This window comes from Cricetulus griseus, chromosome X (assembly GCF_003668045.3).
Source record: "Cricetulus griseus strain 17A/GY chromosome X, alternate assembly CriGri-PICRH-1.0, whole genome shotgun sequence".
In the NCBI taxonomy this organism is placed as follows: domain Eukaryota; kingdom Metazoa; phylum Chordata; class Mammalia; order Rodentia; family Cricetidae; genus Cricetulus; species Cricetulus griseus.
Genome location: NC_048604.1, coordinates 43,361,402 through 43,389,134, shown reverse-complemented (window position 1 = coordinate 43,389,134; position 27,733 = coordinate 43,361,402). Strand labels below are relative to the sequence as shown.

Sequence of the window (27,733 nt, the reverse complement as noted above, 5' to 3'; positions counted from 1 at the left end):
TAGGGAAAAAAATTTACCAACTCCACATTCAATAGAGTAATAATATCCAAAATATACAAATACAAGAAACTAGATATCAAGAAAATAAATAACCTAATTAAAAATGGGGTACAGATGTAAACAGAATTCTCAAAAGAAGAAACACAAATGGTTGAGAAATACTTAAAGAAATGTTCAACAGTCATCAGGAAAATACAAATCAAAACTACCTTGAGATTTCATGTTACACCTGTCAGGATGGCTAAGATCAACAAAACAAGTGACAGCTCATGCTGGAGAGGATGTGGATTAAGAGAAACACTCATACATTGCTGGCGGGAGTGCAAATTCATAAGACACCATGGAAATCAAAGTGGCAGTTCCTCGAGAAGATTATGGGAATCAATTTACCTCAAGATCCAGCTATACCGGGCTGGAGAGATGGCTCAGAGGTTAAGAGCACTAACTACTCTTCCAAAGGTTCTGAGTTCAATTCCCAGCAACCACATGGTGGCTCACAACCATCCATTATGAGACTTGGTGCCCTCTTCTGGTGTGCAGATATACATGGAAGCAAAATGTTGTATACATAATAAATAAATAAAATTTAAAAAAAGATCCAGCTATACCACTCTTAGGCATATACCCAAAGGATGCTTCATTCTACCACAACACTTGCTCAACCATGTTCATTATTGCTCTGTTTATAATAGGCAGAAATTAGAAACAACCCAGATATCCCTCAACAGAAAAATCAATAAAGAAAATGTGGTACATTTACACAATGGAGTATTGCTAAGTCATTTTTTAAAAAATGACATCAAGATGTGGTAGACTTTGGGGAGCCCCTTTTGAGGGCCTTACCCTGCCTGGGGAGTGGAAGGGGGATGGCTAGGGGCAGGTGGGATGTTGGGGGGGGGCGCGGGAGAGGGAGAAGGGATTGACATCTGAAACAAGCTTGTTCCTAATTTGAATAAAAGAATAAAAAATAAAATAAAAAATAAAAATGACATCAAATTTTCAGGCAGATGGATGGAACTCGAAATAATCATTCTAAGTGAAATATACCAGACCTAGAAAGATAAATATGGTTATGTATTCACGTACATGTGGATATTGAGCTGTTAAGTCAATGATAACCAAGCTACAATCCCTAGAGCCAAAGAAGGTAGGTATAGAGTGAGGGACTAGAGGGAAGCGTTAGATCTCATTAGGAAAGGTAAATAACATAGATATGGATGGAAAGGCCATTTACAATGGGAGGAGCATGTAGAGAGGGGGAAGGGAGAGGGAGTTGTGTGAGGGAATAGAGAGAGAAATAACTAAAATTAAGGGGCATTTGAGGGGTGGTATGGAAACCTAATACAGTAGAAACTCACTAAAATACATATGTATGTATGTATGTATGTATGTATAAATACACAATATATATATATTGAAAGTGATCTGAATGAAATTGGCAAATAATAGGGGAGACAGATCCCATCTCTTGTTACCCAATGAAGGCTTGTAGTACTAGGACTGTGTTATATCTAACTGAGTTGTTGGCCAAAGGGGTCCCATGGGAATCCCACTGACAGCAAGGCCCCATTGCTGAAGACATTTATTGTGTATATGTGAAGGCTTTATGTTGGGCTCATTTGCTAAGGAGTAAAGGCATATAAATACCAAGAACAAACAAACTAAAAAATAAAGATAGTCATTTTAAAGACACATAAGAGCAACTTTCACTTGAGAAGCCCACATGCGTCTCAGGATTATATACTGTCTTTTCCCTATGCCTTTCTATCTACACACTTGGCAAATAAGCTCACTTACTTTGCTTCATATTCATATTCATTATTTGTGTCATAATCAAAGAACTTCCTTTACCTGAGAAGAAGTCCTAAGGAAAAAGGTGACTTCCCAGACTGTTAGTAGCTCAAATTCTGTGTCCCCCTGCCTCCGTTCCTCCTAGTCTACACCTAAATCTGCAGGTGCATATAATCTCTTCTATGAGTTGTAAAACTGATATTTGCAAGGCCAAAAATACTGAGAATTTTTCACTCCCCAATTTTGGATACAACTCTAAATGTACTCAGTTTCATTTTTAAAAAAATCCATTAATGGCCTGAAAAATAGCCTAGTCCCATATCTACATAAAGGTAGAAGAAGAGAGCTAGAGAGATGGTTCAGAGATTATGTGCACCAGCTGCTCTTGTGAAGGACCCATAAGCATCCACATGGTGACTTGCAAACAGTTGTTAATTCCAATCCCAGGTGATCCAATGTCCTCTTCTGGATTTCCAGGCATGCACATGGTGTATAAATATACATGCAGGCAAAATGACCACATACATTAAATTTAAATGTATGTTTCTATACCATTTGCATTCCCAGTGCCCAAAGATGCCAGAATAGAACATCAGATTCTTTGGAACTATAGTTTCAGATGGTTAAGCCACCATTCAAATGCTGAGAATCACACTCAGGTCTTTTGCAAGAGCATTAAGTACTCTTAATTGCTAAGCCATCTTTCCAGCCCAAAAGAAGGTTTTTGTTTGTTTCTTTTAAAGGCAGGACTGTTAGTATTTAGGCATCTGTACTGGACTGCCCTTGGGGTTCTGACAGGATATGGCCTCAACTACAGCCACTAAGAGTGCCACCTGTGCACAGTCACTATGTTCCCTTTTAAAGAGCCTTGCCCACTTCCCATCTTTGTTTGTGCTCTCTCTCTCTCTCTCTCTCTCTCTCTCTCTCTCTCTCTCTCTCTCTGTCTGTCTGTCTCTCTCTGGTCTCCCCCTCTCTCTCTGGTCCCTCTCTGCTTCCCTCCGGGCCTGAAGGGCCTCTCTGCCTGTCTCTCTGTCTCCCCACTCCCTCTATCTGCCTCTCTTTTCCTTTCTGCTGCTCCTGTCCTGAGAGACTGGTCTCCCTCCCCCTCCTTTTCCCATTGCTTTTCCCCTAATTAAAAAAAAAACCCACCATGTGAGCTCTGTCACATGGTGCCTTTCTCTATTGTCTGCTTTTTAACTTATAACAAGAACTGGGCTCCTAAAGTTTGTCTTCTGACCACCACACTTTCCCTGTGGTAACACACAAATTGTGAATACCCACATGTGTGCATTCTCCTACACACACACAAACACACACACGCACGCACGCACGCACGCACGCACAAATAAGTTTTTTTTTTTTTATTTTGATAATGAAGCAGAGCATTCTGACCAAAGCCAAAGCATTACAGCCAGGGGCTTTGGTTAGACATTAAGGTTCACTTAGGTCAGACTGGTTTACATAACATCTCTTAGTGTGATCCTAAGCTCAGTAGTATTAGCATTTCTCTTTGTAGGGGACCCAGTGTCCTATGCTTTAACTAGCTTTGCGGCTGATTCAAAATCTTGGAGAAGTTTGAGAATCACTCACTTACATTACTTGGCAATGGCACTGATTTTCTGGCTTATAAAGCAGAAGGCTGCATAATTCATAAGGATTAAAATTTTATGGTATGTGCACAATTCCTTGGTATGAAATGAGTTCTTTGCAAAATGAAAGTGCGCACAAATATGTCAAATATTCAGACCAGCAAATTTCTGCATTGTGTTGACCTAACTCAAGATCATAGGCTGCACCTTGTAGCTGGGTAAGGCAGATTCCCTAACTTCGATGTTTCCATTGTATGGGAAACACTCTCAACTAACCAAACAAACAAAAGACTGGTTTGTGCTTGCACGGTGCTCAATTCTACCAAGTGGCTGCACAAGGGACCAAACTAGGAATATCCAAGGTCTGGAGGAAAATTTCCAGCAGGATATTTTTGTCTTTATTCTGTTTTTAAAGCCTGTTGGATCACTACTTCAAGGAACTTTTTTTTAAAAGATATGATTTGTAGTGGAACAAAGCACATCTTTTTTTTTAAGATTTTATTTATTTATTATGTATACAGTCTATACAGTCTTCTGCCCTCAAGCCAGCAGAGGGCACTCTCATTCAAGGTGGTTGTGAGCCACCATGCGGTTGCTGGGAATTGAACTCAGGACCTCTGGAAGAACAGTCAGTGCTCTTAACCTCTGAGTCATCTCTCCAGCCCTACTTCAAGGAACTTATGCCAGACTTCTTCGCCAATGTAGTCTGGTGGCCCACAGTAGGTTTTCTTACACAAAATATATCTGAGATCAATAAGAATCCTGAATGTACACAGGGTTATCTGAAACTCTATCAGTTGTTTCGCTATCACAAGCCTTGGTGAAACTTAGATGACCCTGAAACTGCTTCTACCTAGACCAGAGAGAGTGCACTTCCCTTGATGTTCAAGGAAGGGAACTTCTGTCACTGTTACTATGTTATAAGGCTATTAATGTTCCAAAACACACGCCTCAGTGGCTCTAGCTGTGTAAACAGGTTGCTGGAGCCCACTTACTGAGTTGGATTAGACAAATTCTCCTATGCTTTCTTGTGGTGTTATAATATCAGGCCCAATAAACAACTTTTCTCAAGAGGTCTTTTCTTACCCACATTTAGTAGTGCTGGCTGAGTTGATAACACAAAGCAGCAGCAGAGAGTGATGGACAAGGGCATCCAGGACGAAGTTGTCAGGCCAAGAAAGATGGCTAACTGTTGCCAGTAGAATATGAAGCTGCTGAAGAGTTCCACAGTGGCCAGGGCAAGAAGTAAGGCTGCAGTATGAGAGACAAGACAGGGTGGAAAGTTGATGCTGAAGAAGCACAAAAGCCGTAAGAAGCCAGAAAAGAGAACATGCAGATTCTACTCACCAGGAGCGCTCCAAAGGGCTGTGAAAAACTTAAAGCTAGGTGGTGGTGGTGCACATCTTTAGTTCCGGCACTCAGCAGGCAGAGGCAGGTGGTTCTCTGTGAGTTCGAGGCCAGCCTGGTCTATAGAGTGAGTTCCAGGACAGGCTCTAAAGCTAAAGAGAAACCCTGTCTCAAAAAACAGAAAGAAAGAAAGAAAGAAAGAAAGAAAGAAAGAAAGAAAGAAAGAAAGAAAGAGGGAGGAGGGAGGGGAGGGAGGGAGGAGGGAGGGAGGGAGGGAGGGAGGGAAGGAAGGAGGAAGGAGGGAAGGAGGGAAGGAGGGAAGGAAGGGAAGGAGGGAAGGAAGGGAAGGAGGGAAGGAAGGGAGGAAGGGAAGGAAGGGAGGAAGGGAGGAAGATGGGCAAACAAACTTGTGACCAAAGGCATCAGACCCTGAATCAAAAACTGTAACCTGGGCCTCAGTTACAAGTTAAGGAATACCAATTTGCTGGGCCTCCAAAGAACTGCAATAGATTCTGAGGAAGGCCAGTGAGGACCACAAACCTATTTATTTTTTTTAAAGACTGAGGAATCCGATACATATGCTTATTTGAATGCTTTCATGCCAGCTGGAAACAAAAATGCCACCTTTTTTTATCACATCAGAACTGTAGCACTTGTAGGGTTAGTGTTCTAGGTACCCAAGAACTGATGCTTCCACCTGTCACAGATGCTCACTGCTGTTAAGTAGAAAATGCCAGGGGTCAGTCCTTGAGGTCACTCTCCTTGTTTACCAAGATTGGGGTCTGGGTAGAACAAAAGAATTGACATCCAAATGATAAATAACATATTTATTCTTACTCTTTGTGCTCTAATTATCCCTATTTGATATGAAATGACAAGCATAAGGATGTAAATGGGAATAATAAAACACAATTCCTATCATAGTTGCTATAAGCCACAAGATCACACAGTAGTTATACAGCCATCATTTCCTGAGATGACCCACTAAAGCCAGGGCCTCTGCGTGGAAATTTTTAAACAAATACGAAGGTCGTATTTGGTGTTGCAGTCTTATGAATGAAAGCGGCTGTTTCTTGCTGTAGATTCTTCCTGTAGCTTATTCCATTTTGCAACAAACTTGGGATTTAGTTCCCACAGTTAGGCACTACCTGATCATTTACTGGGAACAATTACTCCCATGCATTTGGAGTTTACTGATTACACTCCCTAGCTATGTGTGAAACCTGTTTTCCAATAGCAGGTCTTAGTTTACTGATTACATTCCTTAGCTATGTGTGAGACCTGTTTCCCACTATCAGGTCCTTATCCCCCCTTCCTGTCTAATTGCAGAGATCTGCCTTCCTGCAATTATCCTTATTGACAGGCATTTGGTCAGTGTTTAGGGCCCAAGCAAAAGCATCCCATCCAAGACATTTCCAGATATCCAAGGACATAGAATTACTACACACCCAAAGCTTTTGATTCATAGCTGCCTAGATGGATAGAAAAAATAAGCATGCCCTAGCTTCACCTCACTGGCAGATAGAGATGAATAACCTAAACTAACACTGCACTAACAGATTCTCAAACTTCTTGTTTTATTACCCAAGATCTTTAGCTCAGAGACTTACTGTTCCTTCCTGTTTCCCCTGAGAAGATAATGACAAATGTAATCAGCCCATTTGCTCGGGGAAAAGTAATCTTTCCTGAAGGCCTGTGCTGCCACTGAGGCCAGAGCTTTGGAAGGGCCAAGTTCCATTTCTTGGGCAAATTAAACTTATACTTAACAGCCTTAAGCAATTGGTGCTAAGAAGCTTCTCCTAGCAGGAAACCATAACAAAATGTGCAGACAGGTACCAAAAGCTGATTGCCAGCATTCCTGTTGTTTACTAGGTTGTTTGGTTATCCCATGCTCCCTATGCTCGCTGGGAGAAAAGTGACTGCTGAGTTAAGAGACAATCGTTGCCTTACTCGTGATTTTTACTAAATAAAAACTTTTAGCTTTTTACCTGACCACTTAAAAATGTAGCACAGCACACTAATCTCTCTTTCTAGAATTCCCTGATGATTCAATCTCTTAATTAACCTTCTTCCCTCTTAAGGAATTCACAGGACATTCACTAGCCACTCTTACCTTGAGCTAACAGCTGGGACTCCCCCTATGTAAAGATTCTTATCTGTCTTTTACAGTGCAAAAGAATCCAAGCCCCAGAACACCACTGGTGCTGGAAAATTGCTGGAGGTAATGATATATAACTGGAAACATTTTGTAGCTGGAAGAATAATAAAGAGACAAGGATAGAAAGATCATGTTGTAAGTAGATTCTTTTTTCCCTCAGATTTTAGTTCCTTCCTTATTTGTGGCTTCTTTTTTTGGAACTCAGCAAAGATTTTAGAAGCTGGCCTTCTAAAGTTTTCAATACAAAGTCAGGAGCCTCTCCAATGGTCAGGCCATAGCAAGAAGAATCTCAAGAGCTTGGGGTTTTTGTTTGTTATTTTGCTGTTTTACAGAGGGGTAAACAAAAAAAAAATGGTACATAGGGTAGGCTGTCCTTGAACTCCTAACCTGTGACCGCCTCCTAAGTGCTGAAATTGCATACCACCATGCTCAGCATAATACTCAATAACTTAACTTTAAAAAAAAAACAATGCTGAGGCTGAAGAGATGGCCCAGTAGTTAAGAGCACTGGCTGCTCTTCCAGAGGATATGGGTTAGATTCCCCGCATCCACTTCTGGTGGCTCACACAATCTGTAATTCATGCTCCCATGTATCAGACACCTTTTTCTGACCCCAATGAACATTGTATACAAGTGGTGGTGCACAGACATATATGCAGGCAAACTACCAACACACATAAAAATAAACAAGAAACATTTTAAAGTCTTTCAAGAGAGAGTGATTAGATCCTCTGGAGCTTGGGTTACAGGCTGTAGTGATCCATCAGAAGTAGGTGCCGTAATTTTTGCAATGTGTGGGGGTCGAGGGGTGTTCATGTGCACAAGAGTGAACATGTGTACCACTATCTGAGGATACAAGGGAACCCCAGTACTATCCTCAAGAAGGCCATACACATCCTTTGAAACAGAGTCTCTCTTTGGCCTGGAGTTTGTCAATTAGGCTACACCAGCTCAGTTGCTAAAGTGATAAAGTCTATAAAATACTTGCCTTTCGAGAACAAGGACCTTAATGCTATCCTCAGAACCCAGGGGACAGTGGGAAAGTCTCAATCTGTAAAGTACTTGTCCCCTAAACAAGATGCTCTGAATTCAACCTCCCAAATACACATAAAAACTCCTGGAGAGGTAACCTATAATCCCACCTCTGGGGAGGCTGGACAACAGAAGCCCCAGCAGGTGCTGGCCAGCCAGACTAAGTAAATCATGAGCTCTTCATTCATCGTGTGATTCTGTATCAGAAAAATATGACATTGAAGATACCCCAAATCAATCTCTGACCTCTGTCTTTCTCTCTCTCTCTCTCTCTCTCTCTGTGTGTGTGTGTGTGTGTGTGTGTGTGTGTGTGTGTGTGTGTATGTGTGTGTATGTGTGTGTGTACAGTCTGAACACAATCCAGGAATGGAGCCATGTGAGGAGAATTCTGAGTATTTATATGAACACTTCAAGAACAAAAGAGTCTTGTGATCTCAGTTCCTTCAAAATGTGGAATTGTTCTTGGAATGTGGTTTCATGTTCCTCCCAGGTGTAGCATATAGAAATGAGTTTACTTTGTATTACCCATTGTTTGCTGCCGTCTATGGAAAAACATGATTTTGCCATGTGCAGCTTGTCTTTGTGATTGTATACAGCCTGAACTTATGAGAACTTTGCTCAAGTAATTTTTATTCACCCTCAGAGTATAAATCCTTTTGATGCTCTGAATAAAGCTGATTACTGCACGAGACTTTACTCTGCTTCATTTACCTGATCTATTCTCCTAGGTCCCACTACCTCTAGAGTGGACAGGTGGACACACACACACACACACACACACACACACACACACACACACACACACACACACACACACACACGAACGAAATGCTGTGTTTGTTCTGCACCTGCATGGTGGCTCACAACTGTCTGTTAACTCCAGTTCCAGGGGGATAGAAACCCTCCTCCCTGACCTCCAGGCATACCTACAGTGCACAGCTAACCATGTGAGCAGAACATTCATACACATAAAATAAAACAAGTAAGTCTATATTTAAAATGTTGGCACAGGGCTAGGGAGATAGAGACAGGCAGATTCCTAGGGTTTATGCCTACATGAGAGGTTCCAGGCCAATGAGGGACCCTAACTAAAGAAAAAAATGTATATATAGCCTAAAGAATGATGTGGTCTAGGTCCTGCTCCAAATGGCAGACTTTGAAGATCTGCCGTGGAAGGCCTCACTCTCCCTGGAGAGCAGAAAGGGGATGGGATAGGGGTCTGTGGGGGGCAGGGGAGGAGGGGAGGGAGAGGGAACTGAGATTGACATGTAAAACAAGCTTGTTTCTAATTTAAATAAAAAATCTGAGAGAGAAAAAAGAATGATGTGGAAGATTGTCTGTCCTCCAGCCAGACATTTGTCTGGGAGACAATAAATGAAACACACATCTGTTCACCTCAGAAAGGGAAACCTCCAACAGTCTAAAGTAATGACTGCACTAAGGTGTGACTTGGTGAACCAGTAAGTTTTTACTGGAGTTACTAACAGGAGTATGGCTAAGGGGTGACTCACAAGAAGCAGGGAGAACTCAAAAGCAGCTGCATCACCAAAGCCCACCTCAGCATGGGTGATGTTCACAAAGACTGCAAGTAACCTTGGAGCTCTTTTCAGCTTGCAGGTAGCTCGATAGTGTGAGATGTTCTTTCCTCTGAACTTGATAGTGGGAGATGCTCTTTCCTCTGAACTTGTTTTTTCCAGTCTCCAAACCCAGCAGTTGTTTGCTTCTTTTTCTAAATGCTAGTGAGACCCTCAAGAACCTTCCAGTTTTGTTCTCCCAAATATATGTCTGCTCACAAGACTTCCTGATGCCTCCTGCACAGAATGTTTCAATTGGAGGAAACCATCACACAAAAGCATGCAGTGCACATGTGCCTACATTAAAACATGTGTGGGCAGATACATTCTCACACACATGCACTTACCCTGCCATACCCAAGAAAATAAATTCTTTCATTTGCAACAGCACAGATGAAACATGTATGACGTGAAATCAGCTAGTCCTGCACAGGAACAATTCTCTATCTTCTCACATGTTGTAGGAATCTAAGTCAATCAAATTCATGGTGGCAGAGTTGAATGATGTACCTGGAAGGTATAGAGAATGGAGAGATGGTAAAGTGAGTTGAATTTTCAATTAGATGGGAGGAGGGACTTTTTGAGATTACTGCAATGGATGGGGACTACTATTAACAACAGGCTGCCATATGTTTCAAAATCTCTAAGGAAACATTTCAAATGTTCACAGCAGAAAACACCAGTATTTTAGCTGTCAGGTAAGTTAGTTCTCTTGATTTCATCATTCCATATTGCACACATATAATATTGTGCCTCCATATACATACGTAATTTTTCAATGTACAAGAAAATAGTGTAACTAAAGTACCAAATGTGAAAACAAGACATATTTGCTTTCCTCTCTAGTATGCTATCATTCATATCTATCCTTTCATACAGAAGTCTTGTGTAAAGGGAGCTACGAATCGAGATTACTGAAGGAAATGTCATGGAGTACAAATGAACCCCAGTCAATAGTCCTGTTCCCCAGCACCTGAAGCAACACTAATTTCCTAGTTCTGATTAGTGAATCCACAGCTTGATCCACAGTGCCTGTTTTCTTGAACTTTCTTTTCTCTTTTAACACCAGTAAGGAATATGGGGAGACAAAATGACAATTTCTGGTTCCCCAGATCCTGCCAAAACTATAGGTACATTGAGATTCACTGGAGCTGGAGAAATGGCTCAGCAGTTGCTGCTCTTCCAGAAGACACATCAGTACCCACATCAGGTGGCTCACAACCGCCTGTAACTTCAGCTCCAAGGAATCCAAACCCTCTTCTGGCCTTTTTTAGGCACCTGCAAACATGTCACACACATACAGAGCAAATACCAATATATATACTTTTAAAATAAAAATACAACCTTTTAAAATTCGTGTGTGTGTGTGTGTGTGTGTGTGTGTGTGTGTGTGTGTGTGTGTGTGTTTATTTATTTATTTATTTATTTATTTATTTATTTATTTATATTCATGTGGAAGACCATTCACATCCAAGCCAGGCCTTATGGCTGTGGGCTCCAGTAACACTTTCAGGTTCCCTAATTTCAGCTAAGTATTAGGTATCAGGAGAACAGTAGTGGCATCTCCAGGGAATTTATTTCAGATTCACATTCAGGTGCCCACCCCACAACTGACCAACTCCATACTCTTTGTGCTAACCAGTCCTTTTGCTGGTTTGGAGGCACAGAGGAATTTGAGCACTAACTTTGACTGTCTGAACTTAGAGTAGTTTCTCTGGTGAACAAAGCAGCAGATTGGATTATTCAAAGTAATTAAAAATGTGTTTAGAGTTTAGGGGCAGGTACACAATTCACAGTTCCGAGTTCGAGTTGGCTGGGGGAAATGTGAATTTCAAATGTTCATGAGAGTTAATCCCATCCCCGAGTTCCTGCATTGCTGCCCTAACTAGAGATTCTGGGCTCTATACGGAGTGGGAAACTGTATCTATCATCAAGTAAGATAAATTCTTTTACAGGAATCCTGCTATTCCATTGGCAAATAGTCTGACCAGGATTAAGCTGTTTCGGGACAAGTTGGTGCACAGGAACCTAAATTTATCAAAAACATGCATGAAAGAAAGCTTGACCTTATTTTATTCCCAAAGTATGTTTATGCACCACACCAAAGTTCCTGTCCCAGACTCCTACAGGGCAGCCAGTGATTCAGGATAAGGTTTCCTGACACAATATGGATTAGTTTCCAAACCATTATTTTTATAAGTGTCTGTGTTGCAAAGCAGATGGCAACTGGTAGGCTGCAAAGGGCAAAAATAAAGTGCTATCCTTTTGCTTATCCAGAGCTTCTAAGGCAGTGCTCACAAAAGTAGCTAGTCTGTCACTGGGTACTTTTTTTAAAACACTAATCAACCTGCCTACCAGCATCAGAAATGGAAACCAAGGTACTAAATTCATTCTGTCCAGACACAACAGATATGTGTGTTCTGGCTAGCAATATCTTTCTTACTGACCTTATCTTCCCTTAGTCTGTCCACTTCTGACCTCCCTTAGATTCTGCCAGCCACTCACCAATAATAACTGGAAGATGCTCCAATTTTATCAACACCAGAAATAGCAATATGCTTCCTCATGAGACTTCATCACTGGCTTGACCCTGTGGAGTTCCTGGGCAAGCCAACAGGTTCTTCCACCCAAGCATTCTTATGCTAAAACATAAGCACTCTTATGCTAAAACATAAAAAATGCCTAGCCTACCCCCTTCTCATTCGTTAACATTTTCCCAAATCAAAGAGTTTGAGGTATACTCTTTTTTTCCCAGACAAGGTTTCTCTGTGTAACAGCCCTATCTGTCCTGGAACTCTCTCTTGTAGACCAGGCTGTCGTTAAACTCACAGAGATCTGCCTGCCTCTGCCTCCTGAGTGCTGGGATTAAAGAAGTGTACCACCGCTGGGCTAAGGTACACTCATCATTCATTCCAAAGTGGGAATTCATTTCCCTCTTTTGTATATTGCGACCCATTTTAGTTGTTGAATCAACCCTTGATTTCTTTTTTTTTTAAGATTTTATTTATTTATTATGTCTTCTGCCTGCACGCCAGCAGAGGGCACCAGAGCTCATTCAAGGTGGTTGTGAGCCACCATGTGGTTGCTGGGAATTGAACTCAGGACCTACTAGAAGAACAGTCAGTGCTCTTAAATGCTGAGCCATCTCTCCAGCCCCCAACCCTTGATTTCAATGTACTATGTTCATCATGCTAATCCTGACGCTGTACCTCTTTAACTTTCATCATATACCTAAGCAGCAGAGACGTTTTATAATCTTAGTTCCTGGTATAGAATCCCCACTGTTCCATTATGCTTGTACTTTTGTTTGTTTTATTTTTACGTAGGATGTCAACATGCATCCCTGCCTGCCCTCAAACCCACAGTCACCTTTTTGCCTAATACTCCCAAGTGACAGGATTAGAGGTTTAAACACTACATGCTCGGCCAATACTTTTGACAACACAAAGCCATTCGGTTTGTTAAAATCAAATATAAGACCTCCAACTGTAAAACAACTAGACAAGAAGGAAGAAAATGGCATGACATTGTGTATAAAGATATTTAGATTTGAGCCCCAAAGTAACAAAAGTAACTGTGGTGATAATTTGTTTATGATCTAACAAATAAATTTTGCCTGAAGATCAGAGTGCAAAGCTAGCCACACTACTTAGCCATAGTGGCCAGGCAGTTGTGGTACTCACCTTTAATCCCAGCACTCAGAAAACAGAGGATCTCTATTAATTCAAGGTCACCCTGAACTACACGAGATTGATCCAGTCTAAAAGAAAAACAGAACCCACAAAAATGGTGATCTCAGCACTTGGGATCCCACACCTTTAATCCCAGCACTAGGGAGGAATATAAGGCGGGAGGAGACAGGAGCTCAGTACAATCTAAGGTCTGGTGGAGACAGATGCAGTCTGGATATGCAGTCTGAGGACAGGATCGCCCCTTTGATCTGAGCATTGATAGAGGTGAGAACTCTCTAGTGGCTGGCACTTTGCTTCTCTGATCTTCAGCTTTAACCCCAATATCTGTCTTTGGATTTTTATTATTAAGACCATGCTAGTACCTGGTACTTGTTACATGGAGGAAGACCTAGTTCCCAGTTCTAGTAACCTGAGCCCATAGCTCAAACTACAGACACATATTTCCTGATATTTGCTTCATTTTTTTTCTCTAATCAGTAAGACTGCTAAGGGCAAGGCGGAGATAGACTGAGAAAGTCTTTCCTCTGCTTTAATAAAATAGTAAATAATATTTTTGTTACTATGAGGGAGCATTCTGACCCAAGTCAGCAGGAACACTACTTGGTAATTTGCCTTCCAGTAACACTTTCAAGTTCACATGTGAGCTCTGTTCCAGGCTGTGTTCAAATGTCTGGCATTGTGGCATAAAGTTGTGGTCTAGAAATGTCTTAGGCTACATTAATAGCTATGCTGATACACATGTAAGACATAGACTGGATAGGAATGTTAACTCAACTCTCCAAGGGTGTTCCTCTGTCCATGCTTTTTCCTGGAAATTGTTAACAATTTACATTCTGGAAAACATCCCACAAAATCTGATAAAAGGACTCTATTAGCGAAGCTCATCAGTCTGTGTTTTAACAAGTCCCCCAGATAAATGCTCAGGATGCTCAGAGAAATTTAAGAAGCAGTAACTTTGATTACTTCCTACACTCTAGTTCTCTCGTTGATTAAGCAGCAGGTTGGACCGCTCAGAATCATAAAGTTTGCTTAAGGTTTTGATGAGTACAGGATTTTCACGCTGTCAACTGACTTGGCTTACTAAATAAACAACAGCACAGAAGAATTTCAAATGCTCAGAGTGCTGCAAATTCTCTCACCAGCAACAAACCACTTTGGGCCTTAAGTAGTACTAACCTCCTCCACTCGCCAGTCCCGCCAAGCAGATGCACGGGGAGCTAAAGCACCTAGGGAAAAAAATGCCTGGAGTCAAGTTTTGCTTTATTTTCCGTCCAAACGATTTGAAAGCGGTCCAAGAAAGCAATCTGCCAATCCTTCCCCTAAGGCAGTTTCCAGGTCCCTAACTCTTTGTGCTGTAATTGCTCACATTCAAAAGTAAATGACAACTTCAGGATGTAAAGTGCATAAATAAAGCCTAATTTTTCCCCCTGCAAACAGCCGATAGGGAAGGCACAGAATGCACCAGAGACAGCTTTTGATAACTTGTACCACAAAACAACCATCCCACCAGAGGCCGAATAAATATGAAACCAAGGGCCCAGATCATTTCATACAAACGTGACATAGGTTTGTGAGTCCGGGCCAGCAACACTTTCTTCCCGAGATCTTTGCTTCCCTTTATCTTTCAGCGTCCATCCTTTCATCCCGCTGGTCGCTAACCGTAAACAATCTAAACAAACAAAAAACACCGAGATCAGCACACCGGAAACAGCGATACACCCGGTGTGGCGTCATCAAAAGTCGCCGCGAGTTCGTTCAGTCTCTTATCGCCCCCCCCCCCCACTTCTGTTCCCCCCTTGTTTCGTTTCTTATGATTGTAGGTTTCTAGCCTTGAACCAAAAGGACGCGCCGCGACATCCCGCCTTGTCCTCTTCCCTGACGCCGACCGGCACAGAACTGCGGCCTCCGGGAGCAGCGGCAGCGGCAGAGGCAGCGGCAGCGGCCGGGGTTCCAGAGTCCTTTGCGAAGGTCACAGGCCCTGAGAAACTCACGGCATCCTTCCGGTGCCACGCAGGACACCATCCGGCCGAGCGATCTGCCGGCATCCCCAGCCTGGTCCAATCTCCAGCTAGGGTTTGACTCTCAAAGGCGTTGGCGGGCCAGCTCATTGTTGCAGCTGGGCATCTTTAATGCTGAAGCGTATAAAATGACTAGTCTGCCCCTTTCTCATTTGTTGTGGTTGATTCACAAAGTTATCAATCATTCTGAAGTTGAAATTCATTTTCTTGTGGGATAGTTTATCGTGCCTCATTTAAACTGCTGGACTAATCTGTCTCTCAGTGTGCCATTTCTGAGATGTTCACCTTGACCCTACAACTCTGCCCTCTCGTTCCCATCTTTGTCATTCGTGTGTGATTTCAACTGCATGCCTTAAGTGCAGGGGCTATTTATTGTGTTTGTGGGCAAGTGTGCCAGGGCGCGCTCATGTGGATGTCAGAAGACACTTCAGGAATTGATTCTTGGCTACTAACTTGTGGGATCTAGGGATTGAACCAAAGTCTTCAGGCTCTCGCCCGCTGAGCCATCTCGCTGGCCCATAGGGGTTTCCTTGAACAGCAGTTTCTGGATTGGAATCTTCACTCACCCACCATTAACCATGGTGTCTTGGGCAAATTAAGGTGTTCAATTGCCTTGTTTTTCTGTAGAATGAATATACTAGCAGTACCTACTGTTAGTGTGCTAGTGCAAAGAGAAACACTTGGTAGCACAAAGTTAAGCAGTAGTATATCAAAGTAGATATAATTTTTTAAAATTATTTTGTGTGTGTAGATCTCTTGCTTGCATTTTTGTCTATGTACCACGCGAGTGTCTTGGCCACAGAGGACAGAAGAGCATGCTGAATCTCCTGAACTAAAGTTATAGAGGGTTGTGAGCCAGCTTGTGGATATTGGGAATCCAACTCGGGTCCTCTGGAAGAACAGGCAGCACTCTTAAGCACTAAGACATCTTTCCAGACCCATAATTTAAAAAACAAATGCTCATTTTATTTTCTGTGTATGTATGCTTGCATGTATGCATGTGTGCCACATATGTGCCTAGTGACCACAGAGACCAGAAAAGGACAGTAAAGATGGTTGTGAGCCACCATGTGGGTGCTGTGAACCAAACATGGGCCCTCTGCAAGAGCAACAAGAACTCTTAACCGATGAGCCATCTCTCTAGAACCAGGCAATTATAATTCTTGAAACTGATGGAATTACAGTCTTACTTAACTCCTGTTGCCCAGGAATACTAAGGATAATAATGGCTATTGGAGGATTTATAGAGCAGACAGCATGGCAGTGCAAAAGCGATTATTGCTTAAGCCGCACAATAACACTTTGGTGATAGTTTAAATATGCTGTCCATTGCTCTCCTTTTGAACTTGTTTTGTGGGGATTTTGTCTGTTTCTTTTTTTCCCTGTTGGAAATTGATTCCATGACTTCAGGAATCGTAGGCTAATGTTCTCCCACTAAGTTACATTGCCATCTAATCTTCTTGATTTTTGAAACAGCAGGCTTGAAAATTCATTTCAGTCTGCTAGCAGCAAAGTGAATGTCCTGCCAATTGTGACTAATGAAGAATGATTGGGCCTATCCTTTAGTACAAATAAACTCAGGTGTGGCTGGAGAAATGGATCAGTAAGACAGTTTACTGCAAGAAAGCATGGGGATCTGAGTTCAAATCCCCAGCTTTCATGTAAAAACCCAGTAAATCTGTAACCATGACATCCAGATTCGGTGAGAGACCACCCTGTCTTAAGGTAATAAGGTGGAACATGTGGGGGGTGCACACACTTAATAAATGTCATCAATAAAAATGGCCGTAAAGTCTTTTAACTCCCCCCCCCCACACACACACACACACATACACGGAGAGATGAATTGTATCAGTATACATACAAGTCAAGCACCTAGTTTCTCTTTTGAACACAAGGATAGCCACTAATAAAGAACCATCTATCTCCTGAAAGCTGGTCAACTAGGGTAGAAGTAAAATAACAATGTTCACCAACAGCTCACCTACCAACTTCCTTGAGGCCATGCAGATCTCAATACTGCCTATTTTACCTCCGGCTATTGGGATAAAAGTACAAGATCCTCGCCTCACTTTACTTTTGTGGACCATATAGTAAGACCATGATGCTTGTATAGCAGTGTAATAAACTCTCCTGTCTCCAGCCAATGTGGTAGAAATTTCTATATATCAGTCTGTAGTTTCATATATTGTTGGCTCATCCCTGAAAACGCAGGGAGTTCTGTTTTTCCAGGATTAAAACAAAAAGATTTGATGAATTTTGCCAGAGTTCCCAGTTCCCAGGATTTTCTTATCCTTCCACTCACGCTCATTCCCAATTCCCTCAGACACTCCAAAGTGCTTCTTAGGGAAGGATTGGTAATTATGGCATGTGAAGGGAGAAGATAAATCCCCATGTATTGAAGGTGACTGAGATATACTACCTGGTCCCCATCCTTGTAGTAATTTTATAGTTCCTGCTCTTCACCCTATTTTGACATTTCAGGGCCTATTTGCCTACACACCCAGGAAAGTGAGTTTGAATTACAGGTAAATATGGCAACATCCAACAATATCGCACATATCAAGCTTCAAGACTCTGCGTTAAAGTGGCTGATTTTAGGTAGGTAAGGAACAGGAATAGCATGAGAGGCCTTTTCACACAGCTTTCTCCTTGTTTCTAGCTATTGTCAAACTGGAAAGGTCAGTTCGGCAGAAGTCTAGTTACAGAATCCAAGAAAAGGGATGGGGAAATCCTGTTTCAAATGCAAAGTGTTGGCAGCAGGAAGACATGCAGAGGAAGATGTCTCACTAGCCAGTGGAAACACAGAAAGTGAGGAGACTGGTGAGTGCTCTGTTCACCTTCCATCCCAAAACCCTACTCCAGATTACAGCTCCCTTTAATTTCCCTAACCAACCCAGTTATTTTCCTTCTGGACAACTTGCCATTATCACAGAGTTCTGTACCAGGTGCCGCTGCTTAGAAAAATGGGTAAGTGAGCAGAGAAGCTGTCCCTAAATGGTATGTTGGAAAAGGAGATGCACTAAAGGGTCTCTACTTTTAATCATGACCTACCTTTTGAAACAAACCCATATATAATGCATGTTATATTCATGTTCTGTAGTATGTTGTAGGTATGATTCTTAAGAACTGTCCCTGTGTTGTAATATGTGTGACCATTTTACATTGTAGGGAACATATGCTGCTGATGGCCAGTTTAGGTTCTTTTTAAAGTATGAGGGCCCCACTCCAACAGCTAAGTAGCTGATAACTCCAATTGCTCCTTTCTCTGGGAAATTTCATTCCATAGAGGAGTTTCTCTTCCCCTTCCTGTAAGAAGATCCTGTGTACTGATTAAAAACCATTTGCCCCTGGGCATTGGTGTCAAACAGCAATCAGGAGGCAGAGGCAGGCAGATATCTGTGAGTTTGAGGCCAGCCTGGTATACAACCAAAAAAAAAAAAAAAAAAACAGTCGCCAGTAGTTTTGTTTCAGTGCTAATTTAACAAATCAATTATTATTCATAAGACATACCAACCCTCATTATGAACATCAGTGACAATATTATAAATGTGTATGCATATTGGGTAGGACTAATGCTAAGACTGAAAATACGGGATAAAATTATCAGATTTTTAAAATATACATTTACAACCATGAAAATTTCATGATATCTGACTTCTTATTCACCTTTTCCCCAACATGTATATTACATGGACTTTGTATAGTTACCCACATCAATCTCAACTAATCAAAAACCAATTTTGCCCTATAATAAAAGACCTAAGACAATAATTTTCATTGGGATTATCCTCCCTAATAACTCATCTATATAAAGGACCCAGCCTTAGCTGAAAACCCATTTCTGAGTATATTTGGAAATATTCCTTTTGGTATTACCTCTCTTAATTAGTTTGTTTATTTATTTACATTTTTATTATACTGTAACTTATTTTAATTAATTTAAATGTTTTGTTGTTCATAAAAATATACTCATTCTCATGCCCTCCAAAAATTAAATTGTGAAAAGATTTCTTTTAGTTTTGGTAACTGAAATAAACAACTTTCATAAGAAGAAAATACAGTCAAATTAAAAAACTGTACTTATTTGGAATGTTGGGATTTTTGCAAGCCTTCCTGTAGTAGTTCTAATAGTTTTCTCCTTTATGAAAGATATATGGTTTGATCATAATAAAACCATGTGTTTTAACTGTTTTCTGTTACTTTCCAGTAAGAGCCAAACACTTGTTTCCCATCACTAACTATCCTAATTGCTCAAGTTTCCTGACAAGCTTTTTTTTTTTCTGGCTAAGGCTGATTTCTAAATGTAAATGGAACACCATTCAAGATGGTGTACTAACCATTTTGTTATTTCCCAAGGCTCATAGATGGGAATAAGAAACTTATTATCTTATTTTACAAAATAGAGGTGCTGGAAACAATTATATTCACTTGTTCCTGTAGATGATGGCATAGCAAGTGCTGACCAATCAGAAGAGAACGTCAAGAAAGGGCCAGCACGGTCCATGCTAAATATGTATAAAATGCTATACAATTTTCAGAAACTGTTCTTGTAGGAGGTAACTAGTGATATCACAGTTTCTCTGAGTTCTGGTGGTGCTTTGCCTGGTGACAAAAGGCAAACACAACAGAGTGTTATTATCATAATTTCAGTTTTAACTATTAGTAAATATGTACTTGGTCATAGTATTTTATTCATTTTAATCTAGTACTTTTTAGGTCAGTGGTTTTCAGTTAGGCATCCATAGCAAATTTAGGATATTTGACTGAAATAAATATTTTTTGTACCTGCTGGAGAATAACTAAATTTCTTTAGTTGATGTTATTGGTAGCCTCTCAAAATGCATTTTCCTATATATTTATATACCTGTGGCATAGCATGTAATTGTATTTTTTCATATTTTCTATTCTAAGGTTCATGCATTTGCAAATGTTATATTCTATGCCACAAACTTGGGAAGCAGAGGCAAGAAAATATGAGTTTGTGGCTTACCACGAATAAATAGGGAATTTAAGGCCAGCCAATACAACTTAATTAGCAAGACTGTCTCAAAGTTTTTAAATATTTTTATTAAAAAATATTTTTCATTTTATATACCAACCCTAGTTCCCACTCCCTCCCCTTCTCCCGCCCCCTGCCTCCCCTCCCATCCCATCCACTCCTCAGTGGGGGTAAGGCCTCCCATGGGGAGTCAACAAAGTCTGTAATTCCAAGGACCAACCCCCCTCCCCCCGCCCCCCACCCTGCCTGCCGTACCAAGGCTGAGCAAAGCATCCCAGCATAGGGAATGGGCTTCAAAAAGCCAGCTTATGTCCCTGGGATAGGTCCTGGTGCCAGTTCCAGAGGATCCCTCCCCAATAGATCAAGTCACATAATTGTCACCCACATTGAAAACTTTTTAAAAATATAAAAGCAAGGGGTAGGAGTTTATAGCTCCACAGTAGAAGGCTAGCATAGCATATGCAGGTCCCCAAGTACAATACCTAACACCAAAAATCAAGAGGAGGGAGGTTTACTTTTTATTTTAGTTTTGCTTTTTTGAGATTATAATAAAATGCTATCATTGTTTTTTTTAGATTTAAGTACATAATTTTAATAACATTTAAAATATAAGCCATCTTTTACATTAGCCCTAAAATTCTTTTGTAAATAATAGTAAATTAACAAAGAGAGAAATAGATCCAGCAATCTGCATGAGCACAACAGGTCTTCATTTTTCTTTTTTATATGTTTATAATGAGACACTGAAATTAGGAACCAGCAGTTTTCACTGTTTTACAGCATGTGCTTCCTTCACAAGACCACACCAGATGATTGTACCGCTCGTACCCAACGTTTTCTAAACAGGGTTTGGAATAGTTATCACTTCACCACAGTCCATTTCGCTTTATTTTCATGTAAAGGAAAATCTCCCACTAACTGGTTACAGCAATGTTTTTAACACCACCTTCCTCCTCCAGAGCTGCAGTCTGAGTTCTTGCAGCCACTCCAGCTACTCAAGGGCCATCCTCTTCATTTGATGGAGAAAAGCTTCTCTGGCTGAGTGCACCTCCTAGAGAGCCATTTTAGCTTGAGCCAGCTCCAGCTTAACTTGTTTTGTTTTGAGCCAAGGTGTCACAGACTAGGCTGGCCTAAAACTGCATATGTAGCTAATCATCCTGCCTCTGCCTATCAAGTCTTCATTGGAAATTAACCAATTATTGTCCTTATAGTTAATCTGTCAAAGCATGTTAAATTATCTTTATCATTGAACTTGTCTCTGAAATCATTAGTTTGATACCATTTGTTTTATAAGAAAAAAAAAAAAACAACGACAACTGAGGCTGGAGAAATGGCTCAGTGGTTAAGAGCACTGGCTGCTCTTCCAGAGGTCCCTAGTTCAATTCCCAGTAATCACAAGGTGGCTCACAACCATCCGTTATGAGATCTGGTGCCTTCTTCTGGTGTGCATGGAGATAGGTCACTCATATACATAAATAAATATTTTTTAAAAGAAATGGGTAATGCAGGATGCTGCAAATGAAGGAGGAATCTCTGATTCAGTGACTGAAACCTGGCCTAAGGATGTAGTTCAATGGCAGAACACTTGCCTAGAATGTGCAAAGCACTGAGTTCAAACCACATTAACAACAAAATACCTGAAACCCTGAACCCTTTTTCAAAATTGTGGACTCATTCCTTGTCTCTGCAGCCCTTGTAATTTCATACCTTACAAGAGAACTCATAAGTAGACAAGCTCTACATGTTATGGTTCAGAGAATAGCAAGTGATTTAAGCCATTCTCTGTGGAAGGTAGAATAGCAGCTCTCTTAAAAGACAGATCTACTTCTTAGTATGTGGAACCTGTGGATATTACTGTAGATGAAAAAATAGTAGATTCCGTTAAGGATTTTGACTGGAGGACTTTATACTGAATTACACAGTTATCCCTGAAGCCTTGCAACAGTGTGTTATAGACGAGAGTCAGATCTGACACATATGCACAAAGAAAAATGTTAGGAAGACTAAGATGCAATGTAAAGATGAAGTCACAAGTGCCAGAAAGTATGTGCAGCCACCAGAAACTAAAAGAGACAAGGAACCATTTCTCCTCCTAGCAAATTTTGAATGAGTATGGCCTTCCCAGACCTCAGACTTTCAGCCTCCAGAACTGCATGAAAATAAACTTTTATTGCCTAGAGTTACCAGGTTTTTGGGAGTTGTTTATATTAACTTAAGATAGCACTCAAGACTAATTTCTTGCCATTCAAGACCATCCTGGTCTGCAGAGTGACTGCCAGGACAGCCAGGGCTATGGAGAAACCCTGTCTTGAAAACCTCAAAAGAAGAAGGAAGAGGAGGAGGAAAAGGAGGAGGAGAAAGAGGAGGAGGAGGAGGAGGAGGAGGAGGAGGAGGAGGAGAAGAAGAAGAAGAAGAAGAAGAAGAAGAAGAAGAAGAAGAAGAAGAAGAAGAAGAAGAAGAAAGTTCTTGCCCTAGAAGGTCATGAAATTGAAAAGGCCTTGGTTCAGAATAGTCACGTCAGGATATGAGGTTGCTTCTTGAGGGAGACTGTGTCTATGCAAAAAAAGGAATAAAGAAAAGAAAAGTAAGTAAGTAAATTGAAAGGTGGTACTTTGACCCCTGAGACTACACCTTACTTTGGACAGTTTGCACAATTATCACATAGCTATTTCTGCTGACTTCTGTCTGTGTGTGGACCATGTTCCCTTGCTTTGAGCACCATCCTTAGCTATAACTTCTATCATGGTCATCACAAAAATTTGTCTGTTTTGCAGTTTTAGATGTGTGATTTCCCATCATACCCACTGTTCCTTCTAATGTTCCAACAAATTGTCATACAGTAAGAAGTACAAAGAAATCTGACATGCAGATTTAAACAATACTCAGAACATAGAGGTTCAAATAGCCCTAGATGAGAAGTTGACACATCACTGTGACACCTTGAAGACATGGAATGATTACTCCATGTTCTTTTATTTTATATACAGGGCCCTACAGTGCAGCCAGGCTGGACTTAAACTTGTGGCAATCATCCTGCCTCGGTCTCCTGAATGCAGTGACTGTAACCATTAGTCATATGCCTGACTTACACCTGAGTTATTGATAATTTCTTTATTTTCTGTTTTTTCCCAGACAGGGTTTCTCTGTGTAGCTTTGGAGCTTATCCTGGCACTCACTCTGTAGACCAGGCTGGCCTCGAACTCACAGAAATCCACCTGTCTCTGACTCCCAAGTGCTGGGATTAAAGGCATGCATCACCAACGCCTGGCTAACATTTTCTTTAATTTAGGCAAAATCTACAGTACACGGGAGGAACTGAAGAACAAAAATTGCCTAGCTGCACGCTGGGCTTCTTATGTAAATTCAATATGAAAGTAAACTTAGAAACCAAGTACAAGATTTTTTAAGAAGTTAATATGGCTCATGATATTTGCTGAAATAAAACTTTCCTGGGAAATGTAAACATACTAGTTATTGGACAGAGTATGCTCCTGGGCCCCAGAATGCTGCATAAGGGATCATGTGAGGACTCCAGGTTCCCAGCACTTATTGTCAAAATACTGCAAACCTTCCTTTGTATAAGCCTCACTAAGTCCCAGACAGACCTCTGTGAATTGGTGCATTGGGGACTGACTATATGCAAGACACCATCGTTTGCACAGTTTTAAAATTGGTCAATCCAATTAGATCTTAAGGGATGATAATTTTGAAACCTACATTCTCAATGCAATACATTTTCTTACAATCTAAATAAAACATTTCGTATGTGAGTACCTGCATCCAGGACATAGATGTGGCTATCCACATCTCTGAAATCCACATACTTGGATTTGATCACTTTGGCGAGGGGAATATCAGTAGGGGAAAGGGTTGTTGCTCTGTAGTTGAATGGTTGTGAGGCATGCTCAAGGCCCTAGCTTCACGTCCCATCATCCAGTGATACACACATGTGTTTTAAACATGCAGATTTTTGTTATCCTTCAAGCAAATTACAGTAACTTTCTTTTTTAAGATTTTATTTATTTATTATGTATACAACATTCTGCTTCCATGTATATCTGCACACCAGAATAGGGCACCAGATCTCATAATAGATGGTTGTGAGCCACCATGTGGTTACTGGGAATTGAACTCACAACCTCTAGAAGAGCAGCCAGCACTCTTAACCTCTGAGCCATCTCTCCAGCCCCTACGGTAACTTTCTATAGCATTTATACATTCTAGATTTAAAGTCTGTTGGAAAATGTGTGTAGTGTGTATATAAATACCTTATCCTTTTATGTAAAGAACTTGAGTTTCCAATTTTCCTATTTTTAGGGATCCTGTAATCAGGATTAATCAGATCCCCCCCCCCAGGGATAACCAAGGATGTGTATATACGTTTTAAAGGGGCATTTAAGAAGCTGAATATTAAGACAAAAACCTTGCCTCTAAGGTTTGGAATCACTTGTCTAGAACACAGATAAAAATGAAGTGCTACGAAAAGGCGCACCATGTGATACCTTGTAAGTTGATTTAAGTCCAACGAGTTAAGCTGCATAATATGAACGGAAGCATGGCTGCAGGACATAACAGCAGGACTAGTATATTAAGTCTCCTTTGGGAAGTAGAGAAGGCTTCGCTGAGAAGATAGCCCTTGAGCTGGGGATTTAAGGATTAGCAGAGGAGACTGGCAGGACATTCCAGAGTACACAAAGGAAAGAAAGCACAGAACACAAAAGAACATTACTGTCTAGCAGCTCTCAGTAGCCTAGGGGCTGTTTCAGGGTTTTTGGAGTGAGGTGACTTAAAAGCGAGGGGGTATTTTTCCCCCTCTCTCTATGGCCTATCTCCCTTACAGCTCATTGCTTTGGCCAGGCACACATACTGCAAGAGCTCATCGAGACAGTGTGGTCCAGCGTGCTGGTGTTCAAGGGCACCTGGGACTCGTTTTTCTCATACTCCCTCGGTGTGACCTTGGCTAAGTCCCTAGTCCTAAGGGCTACAGTTGTATTTGGCCCTCATTCGGTTCTTGAGTGCTAGTGGGAAGCACAAGGAGGAGGTTGGCTGAGGCATGGGCCCTTCAAGCATCCCCGAATCCCGGATCACGTAGAGCACGAGGCCAGCCAGGTCGCCCTGGGCTTCAGCCACCTACATTCAGTTCCTCCTCCACTCCGGCAGGGGGCAAGGGCAGCGGCTCCCAGCCGCCCTGTAGCTGGCGGCGGCCGCGGGGCGGACCGAAGCCGCAGCGGGCGGCGAGCGCAGTGGGCGGGGCGGCCAAGCCGGGCGGCGGCGCCGCAGTGACTCCCTGGGCCCGGCAGCGGCGGCGGCTTCCGAGGTTTCAGAGAAGCTGACTGGGTGACCGCTGGGTCCCTGAGGCTTCCAACGACCTTTGTGCAGAGCCCGTCACTCCTCGGGCAGCTGTGGTGGTGGGCACACCCGGGGGCGGCGGCCACCGCGGACAGGTTAGCGTGGGGGAAGGGGCGAGCGCCAGAGTAGCCCATCTCCAGCCCGCGAGTCCAAGCCGGCCCATCTCCCACCATGTCGGACGAGACATCGGCCACCACTTCCTATGAGAAGTTTCTAACCCCAGAGGAACCCTTCCCGCTCCTAGGACCCCCTCGTGGGGTGGGCACCTGCCCCAGCGAGGAACCCGGCTGCCTGGACATCAGCGACTTCGGCTGCCAGCTCTCCTCCTGCCATCGCACGGATCCGCTCCATCGTTTTCACACCAACAGGTAAAGGAGCTCTTCCCAGAGCAGGGGCGGACTTCCCGCATCCCCGCAGGCGGCCGGAGGACGCCGGCTAGCGCTCCTGCCGTGTGCTCCTGGTCCCTCGTGCTGGGCTGAGCAGCGAGCTGCCCCCTCCCCCATCTTCCTTTGACCAAAGCTCTTACCAGCTCCTCCCAGTTTCACCCCCTGCCCTCTGATTTTTTCCAAGACTGGTTACCCCATGCCTTCTTTCTTCTCCCCCTTTCCTCTTTGGATTCTAGCGATTCCTCCCTTCCAGATCAGATCGTCTCCTTTACCTCTTCGTGATCCCCCGCCCCCATCTGTCCGCTGAGAATCCTAAACCCTAACTCTTGATTTTTAGATTTATCTGCAAAAGTTTAACCCCTTTCATTTCCGGTACACTATTGAGTAGATACGAGAGAGCCCAAAATCGATTGGTGGATTTTATGAAAGAAAGCACTTTTAATGCTCGGACCTCCTCTTTCACAATTTTTAACCTCGCCCTAAACAAAATTGTACCAGAGCACTAGAAAATGAGTCTCCCTCCCATGCCCCCTTATTGCTTTGAAATCAGGATCTCATGTAGCTTACTTAGTCTATCAGTAAAACCGGTCATGCAGTGAGGATGACCTTGAACTTCTGAACCCCACCTCTGTCTCATAATTTCTGGGATTACGAATATTTGTGATGTCCAACTAAGCTTACTGTATTTTAATCAGTTCAAAGTTGTAATTTTGAAGCACTGTGGATTGATACCAGAACCTCATGCATGCTAGACAATCATTCTGCCTACTGAACTATACCTAAAAGCTAGTTAATTTTTTTCTCTCCTTTATGAACACCTATCCTTGGCTAGCCCAAAATGTAAACTCTGTAAGATTCATTCCTAAAATATACCACGTGGTTTGCATCCCTGGTAAGGGAAATAGAGCAAGTATAGGATGGGCTGATTTGTACAAATAATTTCTTCAGAGGGTTCATCTAAATTATTTTATTGGAAGGCAGTGTTCTGCACATGCAAACATTTAAGTGTTATATCTAGTTTGGGCAATTTGAAAGGGGTTTTCAACTTGGCCTCAACGTTTAAAAATGGTTGATTTTAAAAAGTGTGTGTGTGGGGGGCATATGAATGTGAGTGCAGGTGTCTATGGAGACCAGAGACATCAGACTCCATGGAACTGGAGTTACAGGTGGTTGTGAACAGCCTGTATGTGGATGCTGGGAACAGAATTTGGGTCTGCTGCAAGACCAGTACATACTCTTAACCTTGGAGCCATGTTTCTAGCCCCTCAACTTTATACACACAATGCACATGCACACAAAGGCTGGCAGAGTGTGGATGAGAGATGAGGGAAATAATCCACCTATGTATGGGTGGATAATAGAGATAAGCAATGCAGTTCTGGTTTCTGGTCCGGGTTTGCTTTGTGTGTTTGGTTACAGCCATCCATATTTTTCACATATTCCCCTCCAATCCTTCAATCAATCTAATCTTTACTGTGTAACTCATGCATTTACATATATAATGAGATTTTAAAAGGTAAATTTCAAAAAAGCAACAAAAATACAAAACAAAAAAGGTAAATTTACAGTCTTGGGAAACAATATTATAGCAAAATAATCATTTAGAATACCAGCACAACACATTTTAAAACAGTGAGTTTTTTTTACAAAAATTCTAAGTCTTCATTGCATACTGAAGAAACTGAGGCCAAGAGAGAAAGACCAAGTGTGAAGTTCATAATTCCTAGTCAGATCCTTTCAGTCATAGACTACTCCTTTGGAGCCAGTGATGAAGCTTGGATTAGAACTAAAGGAC

The 27,733-nt window shown here is 41.9% G+C and overlaps 2 protein-coding genes across 20 annotated transcripts in view; one reads left to right on the top strand and one right to left on the bottom strand.

Moving 5' to 3' along the window:
• The window catches only part of LOC103159742, a 34,643-nt gene extending 19,423 nt beyond the window's left edge, over positions 1-15,220 (bottom strand). For 2 of the 19 annotated variants that reach the window (XM_035449951.1, XM_035449950.1), the window contains exons 1-4: positions 15,013-15,220; positions 14,741-14,852; positions 14,360-14,409; positions 9,839-10,001 (exon numbers count right to left, since the gene is read on the bottom strand). In XM_035449951.1, coding sequence (XP_035305842.1) covers positions 9,943-10,001; positions 14,360-14,409; positions 14,741-14,852; positions 15,013-15,205 — 414 coding nt within the window. In that variant the 5' untranslated portion in view covers positions 15,206-15,220 and the 3' untranslated portion in view covers positions 9,839-9,942. Of the gene's footprint in view, positions 1-4,466; positions 4,632-4,727; positions 4,893-5,074; positions 6,980-9,362; positions 9,729-9,838; positions 10,002-13,174; positions 13,252-14,359; positions 14,410-14,736; positions 14,963-15,012 lie in introns of those variants that run through there. The other 17 variants (XR_004771406.1, XR_003488246.2, XR_004771408.1 and 14 more) reach the window with 17 other exon arrangements.
• Positions 15,221-25,458: 10,238 nt separating this feature from the next.
• Fam199x (family with sequence similarity 199, X-linked) overlaps positions 25,459-27,733 on the top strand; it is a 35,797-nt gene continuing 33,522 nt past the window's right edge. The window contains exon 1 of the mRNA XM_027432037.2: positions 25,459-25,920. Within this exon, the coding sequence (XP_027287838.1) occupies positions 25,724-25,920 (197 nt within the window). The 5' untranslated portion in view covers positions 25,459-25,723. The remainder of the gene's footprint in view (positions 25,921-27,733) is intronic.